This window comes from Lithobates pipiens, unplaced genomic scaffold (assembly GCF_037356315.1).
Source record: "Lithobates pipiens isolate NorthernLeopardFrog02 unplaced genomic scaffold, aLitPip1_a1.2 Scaffold_22, whole genome shotgun sequence".
Classification (NCBI taxonomy): Eukaryota; Metazoa; Chordata; class Amphibia; order Anura; family Ranidae; genus Lithobates; species Lithobates pipiens.
The window spans coordinates 339,405,736-339,419,003 of NW_027507784.1; the positions used below are offsets into that span (position 1 = coordinate 339,405,736).

At 42.8% G+C, this 13,268-nt stretch overlaps 1 protein-coding gene across 1 annotated transcript in view; it reads right to left on the minus strand.

The window, feature by feature from the left end:
* Window positions 1–456: 456 nt before the first annotated feature.
* The window catches only part of LOC143925088 (contactin-associated protein-like 5), a 613,155-nt gene continuing 600,343 nt past the window's right edge, over window positions 457–13,268 (minus strand). The window contains exons 23-24 of the mRNA XM_077449678.1: window positions 12,674–12,745; window positions 457–3,418 (exon numbers count right to left, since the gene is read on the minus strand). Of these exons, the coding sequence (XP_077305804.1) occupies window positions 3,222–3,418; window positions 12,674–12,745 (269 nt within the window). The 3' untranslated portion in view covers window positions 457–3,221. The remainder of the gene's footprint in view (window positions 3,419–12,673; window positions 12,746–13,268) is intronic.

Genomic DNA, 13,268 nt, shown 5'->3' on the forward strand with positions numbered 1-13,268 from the left:
CAAATTCATAATAATAAATAACAATAATAATAATAAAAAACTTTTTATTATTGTTATTATTTATTATTAATTCATTCTGTTCCATTGGCTTAGATGTGGCATTCATTATTTTGGATAATTTGTAACTTCGGATAAATTCGGAACTTTGGATAAATTCGTATCTTCGGATAAATTCGTATTTATTATGTTCGCTAACAGCCAAATTTGAAAGAAAATTCCAATACCTTGAATTTAATAGTTAGTTATTCTTTCAAATTTTCAGATTTTCTTTCTTATTTTTGGATTTTTGAATTTTCGAATTTACAGATTTACAGATTTTCGAATTTACAGATTTTCGAATTTTCGAATTTTTTCAGATTTTCAAATTTTAGAATTTACAGATTTTCAAATTTACAAATTTTCAAATTTGCGATCATAACGAATGACCCGAAAAACGAACCCCCCCCCCCCCCCAATAAAAAACCGAATAAAACGAAAACAAATTTTTCGGCAGTGCACATGTCTAGAATGTAATAACAAAAAAAACCAGCAACGTATGTTTACACTATTTTAATACCACAATTTCCTAAATATTTATGTTTTTAGTATTTAGGAAGTTATGTTATTAAAATCATGTAAACATACCATTTTTTTTTTAATTATAGCCCTAAGTGACCACTTTGGATATTATACACAATGCATTTTATGCTTTTCACTTTTATTTTTGTAGCCCTGATGAAGATGGAGTGGTTAGACTCTTGAAAAACAGGTTAATTTAATTGTTTGATTAACAATTTGAGCTTTACTGGGCTCACTTTTGGTTTGGAGCTCTTCATGTCAACTTTTTTTTTCTGAATTTTGATTGTGCCTCCCTTAGTCAGTACAATCCTGTCTGACAAGAGCACCAGGCCCACCAGACTTCAGAAATTGGTTTACGTTTAATCCAATGAGAGTGCCACATGAATATCCAAGACTCCAAGATATATGCAAATGGCTATGTACCCTTTGACTTTTATATTCATTATTTATTACTTGTATATTTGCTTTTATATTTATGACCTTTTACTTTTAGATTCATGACCCTTGTATTTGTACATGTTTTGTATCCCTGATGAGGGAGGGTTGTGTTTGACCCCAGAAATGCATGCGACTTACTCTGCTATTAGACAATTTTATCATTAAATTATCTTGGACTCTTGGACATTTGTTTGGTGTTCTCATTGGAATATATGTTTGTGGATTCTCAACTCTGTGTCCTTTGTTCCTGAGGGTAGTCCCCGTTTTTTAGAGTGCTTTCGGACTGGAGCCAGTAGTCCCAGGGAAAATGCCAGTGACCCTTAGAAAATCTGAATCCGGTGTCCCATATGTTCTTTTGTTTCGAAATTGGTTTGACATTCTGACATATTAAACCCCTGATTATCGTTGCTCCAAGCGCTTCATTACTTTAATACTTATTACTTTTTATTGGACTATTTAGTGTCCCATTGCGGAGATTTCCCTTTGCTTGCTGCCCTGGAGGTGCAACTGGTGCATGAGTGGAAATTTAAGTAAGTTTAAGTAAGAGGTTGGTTTGAGCTAGGGACAGTTTGGATTATTTTCGTTTACATTAATTCCATGGATAAATAGAGGTCTATGGGTCCCTTTGGAAGTTTGGGCTGCTACCTGAACTAGTTCAACTCTGATGTCCCTCTAATGGAAGGGATATTTAAATAACAAAAGTGGAGGACTTGGTTGCCCCACTTGCAAAGATATAAATAATTTATTGAGACTCAGGAATAAACAAATTGAGCCAACATGTTTCAGGTGGCCTTCCTCTCCCATCTTCAGGGCTTTCGGTGCACATCAATGGAGACAGGTGGGCTCCATGGTGGTACTTGTTTGTAGAGAGCCTGCTGTGGCAGAGAAAATCCATGGCAGGCCTGCCGAAACTTACGTACAACTCTGAACATCAGATATAAACTCTTTAGACCCGTTCTTTCTTTCCCAGCTGCCCCCTGCCGTGGCTTTTCTCTCTCACGGCAGGCTCTTTACAGAGACACAGGTACCACCATGGAACCCACCTATCTCCATTGATAAGTACCAATAGCCATGAAAAATAAAAGGGGGAAATTTGGGACTTTCAATGAGGCACATATATGGTGTGCCTCCATCCCTATTACAAAAAGTAGAAAAGGGAATTTTGGGAATTTGAGTGAGGCTGTAGACATAGTGAAGGTGGAAATACATATTTATTAGTCATATGTCTACAGCCTCACTCAAAGTCCCAAAATTCCCTTTTCTACTAATAGCCATGAAAAAGGGGGAGACAGTTCCTCCACAGCATGTTGGCTCAACTGGTTTATTCTTGAGTCTCAGTAAACAATCAATATCCTTGCATCAAGTGTGTTATCACTCCGAACATCGGGCGCTCCTCTTTACTTATCTAAAAAGAGGAATGCCTCTCTGAGACTTTTGGCAGAGAGGTGTCCACATTGGAAGAATTACCCTCACCAACTGTCCGGTTTTGGATTTCTCCTCTTTTTCTGTCTTTGTAACAATGGTCATACATATACTTTAATTGATCATCAGAATCGAAAATATGAGAAAATATTTTTTTTAGCACAAAAGTTAATTTTACACAAAAATATAAGACTGTTGCCTTTAAGTCCTAGCTTGGACTACAATGCTTACATTTCCTAAATATTTTGTATATATTAGTCATAGTGCATGGGTGAATGAGCATACCATATTGTTGAATAAACCAGCACGGCTTTCTACTCCCATTGCTAGACTGCAGATTACAAATTTTGTCCAAATGTTTTTTTTTTAGGTGGCACCATTGGAGTTAGAAATACGGCAATCATCTGACCTCAGTAGCATCTGTATGGAAATCCATGTGGCACCATTTTTTTATTTTATTTTTTGGTGGTCCAACAGGTCGGCCAATCCATCACTGACTTTAGAGAGTTTGGAGTTGAAGCAGCGGGTAAAGATTTGATTCTTGAAGACCATGAGGCACATATATATTTACGAGACTGTAGAAAATAGATTGTAAAACCTGTTCCAGAAACGGTGCGCTTCAGTGGATCCCGAGGCAAAAAAGCGTGCTTCCTAAACTGCCGAAATATCCGCGAATGCGTCTCGCCCATTAGAAGGCAAAGTCAAGTCCTTGGGTAAACTATAACTCCAGAGGAAAATGCTGTAAATTCAGCTAAAAACAGCCCCAAAAATAGGAGAATATAAGGTCATAGAAATCCGGTCTATCAAATAAAATATTCCTTTTTGCACTCGCTGACTGTGTTCTGTAAGTCCATCTCGTTACGGAAGGAATAGTCCGTGGTCACCGGGTACTCTTTTTCTCTGGTTTGGCTTTTGCCGTGTCTCTTTTTATGTCGGTACACAATCTTGATCATTATTGCCGCAATGCAAAAGATGATAAATATTGTGATCGCTATGACACCTGCAAAGGGAACACACAAACATGGGATGTCAATATATAGATTATATAGAGAACAAATATACTATCATTACTCTCATAAGAAAGAAAAACTATATATTAATCTTTCCATGACTACCGTATATACTCGAGTATAGGTCGATCCGAATATAAGCCGAGGCCCCTAATTTACCACAAAAAAACTGGGAAAACCTATTGACTCGTGTATAAGCCGAGGGTGAGACATGCAGCAGCTACTGTTACAGCTTAAAAGAGTGGAAAAGAGGGTCAACAATGCCCATCTGCAGCTGCATACCTCCCTGTGTCCATCCCTGTGTCCCTCCCTGTGTCCCTCCCTGTGTCCATCCCTGTGTCCATCCCTGTGTCCCTCCCTGTGTCCATCCCTGTGTCCCTCCCTGTGTCCCGTCCATCCCTGTGTCCATCCCTGTGTCCCGTCCATCCCTGTGTCCCGTCCATCCCTGTGTCCCGTCCATCCCAGTGTCCCATCCATGCCTGTGTCCCGTCCATGCCTGTGTCCCGTCCATGCCTGTGTCCCGTCCATCCCTGTGTCCATCGCAACCTACCTGTCTCTTTGCCTTCTGCAGCCTCTGTGTGCCATGCCGCACCTCTCCTCCTCGTCTGACAGACGGCGGCCATTCCACTGTTCAAAAGCCGCGCCTCTCTGTCTGTGATAGGCGGAACACTCAATTTCCCAGCAGTCAGTGTTCCGCCTATCACGGACATCCTCTCATCCTCGTCCGTAGTATGAGAATGAGCGGATGTCCGTGATAGGCGGAACACTGACTGCTGGGAAATTGAGTGTTCCGCCTATCAGAGACAGGGAGGCGCGGCTTTTGAATAGTGGAATGGTCGCCGTCTGCCTACCTGATCTGCGTGACTCGAGTATAAGCCGAGGGGGGCACTTTCAGCCTAAAAAAAGGGGCTGAAAATCTCGGCTTATACTCGAGTATATACGATAGTTGGTTGTCAGCGAAGCTGAGAAAAAAAACAGAAACAGGTTAAGCAGCCAGACCAGCAGCCTGCAGAACCCAGAGCAGCCCAAAGCAATCAATTCTGCTCTGATTACAGGAGAGCCAAAACTAAACATGCCTTACCAAAAAAAAACAAAAAAAAAAACGGGAAGGTGCTACACATAGTAGAGCACCCTGGGTTTTCAGAATCCTGGACCTACTATGAAGGGTTTGACCATTCATGCTGGTTTCCTTTGGTGCTAATATAGGGTCTCTATCTGTCTATCTATCTATTCATCTATCTGAGATAATCTTAACAAATAATAAAGAGTAAAAGTAAAAAAAAAGCATACTGTTCACAAAAAAATAAAAAAAACACTCTTTTGGTTTTGAAAGTCTATAGAGGTCATAGCATTACCATCAAGTTTTGGGCAAACCGTGAATTAATTGACAGCTTTCCAATAGGGCTGACAGCGATGACTGGAACATTCATGTTTCTATAGAAACTTGAGAGATTACTGACAACACCAGATGCTGATGAAGGACTTGGCACCCGCAGTCACTGCCGATGTGCACAGGAATTTATTTGCTAAAGCCAATTATGGACCTCTCAATAGAACAGCCTTTCTCTATCTTTTCAACACACAGAAACACAACCCTTGAAATAACTTTCCAATCTCAGGGCACCCTCTGCTAATAATTACTATATCTACAACTCATGATACATTAGTGTGATGGCCAGTGGGAAGAATGTTCCTTACACTTGTGGTCATTGGGAAGAATGACCCCGTTACAGATAGTTATAAAGATCAATGGTGTCAGTGGGAACTTATCTGAAAGTCAGAGATTGCTCATTGCTCAAGGAACCCATAGAAACCTTTGGAGGAACCTTATGCCGCATACACGCAATTGGAATTTCCGGCAGACTAGGTCCGGCGGACCGGAATCCGTCGGACAACTCAATCATTTGTGGGCTCCAGCTGACTTTTTTTCCCAAAAGTCAGACAGGCCTAGAAATAAAACATGTTTCAAATCTTTCCAAAAATCAGTTTGTCTGTATGCTAGTGCGACGGATGGTAGGCAGCTTATTCTTTTTTTTTTTTTTTTTCTCTTTTTTTTTTTTTTTTTTTTTAAAATAATTCATCTTTATTAAGAAAATTTTTCAGTACAAAATAACAATGTGTCCCACATTTCATAGAGATCATCATATCATACATATATAATACAGTGGCGAGGGCGTACCCAACCCATACTCACGCCGGGTTCGCCCTACACCCCAATTCCCCCCCTGCCCCCCCCCCCCCCACCCTCTTCGAGCACACGCTGCTAGTACCAACCCTTCCTATAATGGTTGGCTGGTTGGGATGTAATAAACACTCATTTGAACACAAGGCAATGAGCCGGGAAGGTCGGGGAGAGAAATCCGTCGCCCCCAGCCCGTCTAGCATACACTAAGGCACCCTCTCGGTGGACTCCCCTACGGGATATCCCATGTCGATCAGCCAAGGATTCCATATTACTCCAAATTTTTTAAGATTGTTTTGTTTAATAAACGTTGCTCTCTCACACCAAATGGTGGCGTTAATTGTGTTGACCCATTGTTCGATTGCCGGGGGATTTTTGGCTTGCCAATTTATGGCTATCAGCCGTCTGGCCTGGTACAAACATCTCAGGACAGGTAACTTGATTAGGGGAGGGATACTATCCTCTTCAAAAATCCCCAGTAGGCATATCCTAGCCTCTGATTTCAAGTTGATCTTATAAATCTTATTTATTCTGAGTACTATTTCTAACCAGTACCCATACAGTTTTGGGCATTTCCATACCATATGAAGAAGGTCCCCCGTTGCCCCACATCTGGGGCAGCTATCGCTGGGTTTCCTACCCATTTTCCACAATTTCTGGGGAGTATAATATACCCTGTTTATAAGAAACAGATGTGATACCTGCTGCGATGGGGATATAGAGACCAATCTCCCCTGTGCAAGAATCTTGTCCCATTGTTCCTGGGTAATCGGGCCCACATCTCCTGTCCACCCCCTCCTACTTTTATCTAGGCCCTCTCCCTTCAGGATCCTACCCCTAATCTTTGTATAAAAACTGGAGATCTGGCCTTTTTCTTGCCTATGATCCATAAGTCCCTGTAGCAGGGGGATTTCAGTCCTTTCAATCTCAAGCGATCCAAATTGAGCTTGAATACCATGCCTCAGCTGTAGATATTTATAGAACGTCTTGTTAGAGACATCAAATTCCTGTCTAAGAGTTTCAAAGGTTTTCATTACATTCCCTTCGTATAATTGCACCAACCTGTTGATGCCCTGCCTGCCCCATTCTAGAGATCTGTCTATATTATTTAATTCGGATAGGTAACGGTTATGCCATAAGGGCGTATAGGTAGTTACTCCCACATATCCCATACTTTGCTTTACCTTATGCCACACCTTCCTCATTAGTATGTTAGTAGGGCCTCTATGGACAAATGAGTTGGCCTCCAAGGCTTCAAGCAATAACCTATGGGGTGTCCCAACCATCATCAGTTTATGGTTTGGCGGCCCTCCCTCTTGGAGCCCTGCCCCCTCTAAATGCTGGAGTTGTGCCGCTAAAAAATATGCTCTCAGGTGGGGTATGGCCAATCCTCCCTCCGCTATGGGAAGCTGCATCGTCTGAAGCCCGATCCGGGCATGCCCCTTTTTCCAGATTAGGTCTCGAATAAGAGAATCCATTTTTTGGAACCATTTCTGGTTAATCCAAATTGGAGAATTATGTAGGATATATAATATTTGGGGCTGCCAGATCATTTTTATTAAATTGCAGCGTCCCGCCACGGAGAGAGGGATTAAGTTTCTGCTTCAGTTTCGTTAGTAGTGGTACTAAGTTCTCATTAAGATACTGGTTCACTTCCCCCGAGATCCAAATACCTAGGTACTTCAATCTAGGCACTGTCTCTAGACCAATAACCGTCGGTGACGCCCATTGGACCCCAGATCTGGATAGCGGCAGAAGAGCTGATTTGCTCCAATTAATTACAAGGCCAGATTGTTGACCAAACTCCCCCATCATCTGCACTACCCTGTTCAGGGTTGAATCCACGTCTCCAATAAAGAACAGGACATCATCCGCGAACAGGGCAATTTTATCTTCCTCTACTCCGCGCTGGAATCCCCGGATGTCCGGGCTTGATCTAGCCAGGACAGCCAGGGGCTCCATGGCTAGCACAAACAAGAGGGGGGACAGTGGGCACCCCTGTCTTGTACCTCTCTCCAACTGGAAAACCTCGGAAAACTCAGTTCCCATCTTAATTTTTGCCCTAGGTCTATTGTATAGTAGTTTTATCCATTGGATAAAATGGGGGCCAAAACCAATCCTCTCCAACACTCCCCACAGATAGTCCCATTCCAGGCTGTCGAAAGCCTTAGTCGCATCCAAGGCCAGGATAGCTCCCGTCCCATCGTTGTCCCTGGGAGTTTGGATATTTAGGAAGACTCTTCTGATGTTAATGCTGGTTGACCTGCCCGGAATAAAACCTGACTGATCTGGGTGTATTAGTTTGTGGATGTATTTATTTAGGCGGGTTGCTAGGGCTTTGGCTAGAATTTTAATGTCTGAGCACAGCAGAGATATTGGCCGATATGATGAGACCTCCTGTTGATCCTTCCCCTCCTTGAGTATTAGAATTATATTAGCTTCCAGCATCGAGGGGGGAAGTTCACCCACCTCGAATGCCTGGTTCAATGTATCCAAGAGTTCCGGCAGTAGCACTTCACCGTAGCGCTTGTATATTTCTGCCGGCAACCCATCTGGGCCTGGAGATTTATAATTAGGCATTGCGGCCACTGCTTCTTTTAACTCCTCCAGCGTAAGTGGTAGGTCAAGACTCAATTTGTCCTGCTCTGATAATGTTGGAATTGCTGCTTGGAGTAAAAAGTCAGTGGCGAGGCTATCTTGACCCCGCAATGCTGATTTATATAAGTCGTTGTAGTAGTCATGGAGTACTCCCATAATTGCAGGGGGGCTAGAAATGAGATCGCCATTTGGTGACTTAATCACCTGGACTGTTGTAGGCGAGCTATTAGTTTGGACCAAAAGGGAGAGGGCTCGTCCCACCCTCTCGCCTTCGCCAAAATAGTGCTGGCGTTGAAAGATTCGCCTATTCTCTGACTTTTTTAAAAGGGATATTTTGTAGACTTGTTGGCTATCAAGCCACACCTTCTGGCTTACAGGGGATGGAGCTTCTATATATGCCCTCTCCGCCAAAGCCACTCTATTTCGTATTACTGACTCCTGTTCTCGGTCTTTCCTTTTAATCATTGCAATTTGTTGAATTAGTGTGCCTCTAATATAGGCTTTTAGGGAGTCCCAGACCATTCCGGATGAAGCTGAGCCCTTGTTTATATGAATATATTCTCCTATCCTATCCAGGAAGGGGGAGGAATTATCCATTAGCTCCAACCAGCCAGGGTTTATCCTCCACTCCCCTAAGCCTGCACTAGTTCCCAGGCTCACAGTCATGGACAGGGGGGAATGGTCTGAAACCCCCCTTGCCCCATATTCTATTTCCTGTACCACCTCTACTGCCTCTTTATTGCCCAAGACCATGTCAATTCTTGATAGTGTGTGATAAGTCCTAGAAAAGCAGGAGTACTGTCTCTCCTGAGGGTGTCGTGTTCGCCATAGGTCGCACAATCCTATTTTGGACAAGAATCCCTGCAATCGCCCTGCTCTAGCCCCGTCAGTTTTGGGAAACCTATCCAGGCTCTCATCTAATGTTTCATTAAAGTCACCTAATACTATCCACGGGACTCCTGGCTTATTCAGGCAAAACACCAACAGTTTATACATAACCTCCAGCTTGAAGGGCGGGGGGATGTAGATGTTAGCTAGGATATAGTGTTGCCCTCTCATGAGACCATATAAAAAAACAAATCTCCCCTCCTCGTCAATAGAGGACTCTTTGCACAGGAAATCCGTACCCTTCCTAACTAAAACGCTCACACCTCTTGAATATGATGTATGAAAGGAGTGGTAATAAGACTGAAATTTCCGATTGTTTAACTGTGGTGCTGTGCTGGGGGTTAGACTAGGCAGCTTATTCTAGTCCGGTCGTACGTCATCACGTTCAAATCCGTCAGACTTTGGAGTGCTTGTGTGTGGCCAAGTACCCACGTTTGGAAAGTCCTTCGGAACTCCGCCGAAAGTCCGTCGGGAAGACCGTCGGACCTAGTCTGCCGGAAAATCTGGTCGTTCCATTGAATGCTGGTTGAGAAACCCTGCTCTACAGTGTATAGGAGAACAGGAGAGGTTACAATCTTATGCCCCGTACACACGATCGGACTTTCTGACCAGAAATTTTGGATGTGAGCTTGTTGGCTGAAAGTCCGAATGTGTGCATGCTCCATTGGACATTTGTTGGTGGACTTTCCACCAACAAATGTTGGCTAGCAGGTTCTCAAATTTTCTCGCCAACAAAACTTTGTTGTTGGACTTTGCGATCGTGTGTACACAAATCTGTTGCACAAAAGTTCACGCATGCACGGAATCAAGTAGAACCTGGAAGCGCTCGGTCTTGTAAAATTAGCATTTGTAACGGAGATATCACGTACGTCACTACATTCGTAATTGTTGACCAACATTTGTGTGATCATGTGTATGCAAGACAAGTTGGAACCAACACCCTTCGAACAAAAATCCACGGTTTTGTTGTCGGAAAGTCCGATCGTGTGTACGGGGCATAATAATCGCACCCAATCAGATGGATTTTCAGTCCCAACAATGAGTAAAGAAAAGCTGTTCCAGGAAACATCTACCCAAGATCAGAGACAACAAGATAAATATATCACAATGTTTTGATTATCAATGTATCAAAAGAGGAGCAGGGCCCTCAGATATGCTATTGATAAAACAACTAGAGAAAAGTTAATATCTTAACATGATATTTTATAGAGATAATATTTACATTGCATTGATGGTAAATCAAGAAGGTTTTTTTTTTTTTTCTTTATAACTTTCATGACCTTGATCCAGAGTCCACAACAAGGTTTCACAACCAGGGTTTCACAGAACCCTAGGGTTTCTTCAGAGGTCACTAGGGATTCCTTGAACAATGAGAAATTTCTAAGTTCTCAGGTAAGTTCCCACTGACATTATCTTTTAGCTATATGTAATGCCGCGTGCACACGACCGGACTTTTCGAGGGACTGGGTCCGACGGACTTTCGGCGGAGTTCTGACAGACTTTCCGAATGAACAGACTTGGCCACACATAATCACACCAAAGTCCGACGGATTTGAACGTGATGACATACGACCGGACTAGAATAAGGAAGTTCATAGCCAGTAGCCAATAGCTGCTCTCGCGTCGGTTTTTGTCCGTCGGACTAGCATACACGAGCGGATTTATTGGTAGGAATTTCTAAAGTCTGTCGGATTTTTGCAAATCAAAGGTCCGCTGCAGCCCACACACGATCGAATGGTCCGCCGGAATCGTTCCGTCGGACCTTTGATGTCGAAAAGTCCGGTCGTGTTAGAGGATTAGAGGATCATTTTTCCCAATAACCGCAAGTGTAAGCAGCATTCTTCCCAATGACCATCACACTAATGTATCATGGGTTGTAGACATAGTAATTACTAGCAAGGGTTCCCTGAGACTGGAATGATATTTCAATGGTTCCTCTGTGTTGAAAACATTGATAAAGGCTGCTCTACAACATTATATAGTTGCAACTGCTTTTTTTTGGACCTGAAGTGTTAGCCTGTCACTGTTGAGGCATCTCAGGTGTGACTGTGCTTTGGGACCATGAAGGTAGGCATGTCTACGTTCTGGTACTCCTTGGAGGCCTCAAAGCGTCTGTTGGTCTTCTGGGAATACAAGGTGTGGCATTTACAATTCATAAGTATTACTTTGTGGTAGTTCTGTTATCCCAAGCGTGAGTGTTTCATTGTTCTAGGACAGGGGTCACCAAACATTCTAAACAAAGTGCCAGCTTATTGTCGTTCAGATTTTAGAGGGGCTGGACTATGGACATTGGGAATAAAAAATAAAGCCCCAACATCAGCAGGAAAGATGTATGCCTATATCATTGGTTTCAGTGGGAGGAATTGTGCCCCAATATTAGTGTCAGTGGGAGGAATTGTACCCGTTATTGGTTTCATTAGGCTCCATCATTGGTGTCATTGGGAGAAATTGTACCCCTTCCTTGGTGTCATTGGGAGGAATTGTGCCCCATCATTGATGTCATTTGATGAATTGTGCCCCATTGTTGGTATTAGTGGATGAAATGGTGCCCTGAGGGCCAGATGAAAGCATGCAGAGGGCCACATCCGGCCCCTGGGTTGCAGTATGGACACTACTGCTCTAGGACAATATAACCATAAAGGTGGGAAGAAACTAAAGAAATAAAAAAATAGATTGAACACACTTATCTAGATTAGGACAGAAGTGGACCAATATATATAACAGTGATGGCGAACCTTGGCACCCTAGAGGCTTTGGAACTATATTTCCCATGATGCTCATGCCCTCTGCACTGTAGTTGAGCTTCATGGGAAATGTAGTTCCAAAACATCTGGGGTGCCAAGGTTCACCATCACTGATATGTCTTAACATTTGTGCAAGCTTAACAAATAACCGTATTGTTACTAATATGTATTTAATAGTTTCCTTGTTGCCTTTTGCGGGGGGAATGTACAACCTCTAACATTCGATCCCAACAGAAAGAACATTTGTCCATTAAAGTGGTTGTAAACCCTTACAACACACTTTGACCTACAGGTAAGCCTAGATTAAGGCTTACCTGTAGGTCCAAGAAATATCTCCTAAACCTACACGGTTTAGGAGATATTTGCCAAAAGAGCGCGGCACCGTCAACAGCGAATATGCCGTGCGTGGCGGCTCCCGTGCGCATGCGCGGAAGTGACGTCATCGCGGCTTCGCCGAATGACAGCGGCGGAGCTGCGAGACCCACCGAGAAGATGGATGCGCTGGACTACAGGGAACAGCGGTGACATCGCTGGCTCCTGTGTCAGGTAAGTGACACATAATGGACTACTATGCGATGCACAGTAGTCCATTATGCTTTACCTTTGCGGGGAATGAAAGAGGAAGTAAACTCATCAGGGTTTACTTCCTCTTTAATGGTTAGTAAGCTAGGAACATTTAATCAGAAGGGGAAAAACTATGATGGAGACTTCTGCAGTCTACGTATACCTGGGGTCTGATAATTTGTTAGTATCCATATTAACATATACTGTATTTTGTACATATTTTACATTTTTGTATGTATTTTCTATCTGATATATATATATGAAAATACCTCCAATGACAACAGGACCACTTTTCATTTCATTGGTCAGGGGCTCCCGGTCGTCTGTATTCCCGAATGGATCTGAAATAAAAAGTTTACCAAATCACAAAAAGAACTCAACAATTTATATTTTGTATCACCTAAAAATGAGTTTCGGGGTTTTTACCCTTGAAGTCATCACAAATAACTCCTTTTCCTTTACCCGAAGACATAATGAGTAATTAACCCTTGCAGTGTGGGGAGTAGTGTTCTTTTTTTTAGATTCCTGGAATTGGGGTTTAATTACACTATATTACAAAAAGTATTGGGACGCCCGCCTTTACATGCACATGAACTTTAATGGCTTCCTAGTCTTAGTCCGTAGGGTTCAATATTGAGTTGGCCCACCCTTTGCGGCTATAACAGCTTCAACTCTTCTGGGAAGGCCGTCCACAAGGTTTAGGAGTGTGTCTATGGGAATGTTTGACCATTCTTCCAGAAGCGCATTTGTGAGGTCAGGCACTGACCATCCAGTCTCCGAAGGTACAGTTTGGAGACCACTGCTCTATCCAAAACCAAAAGGAATGTCTTGGTTTTAATATACTCCAAAAAAGCAGACCTATTT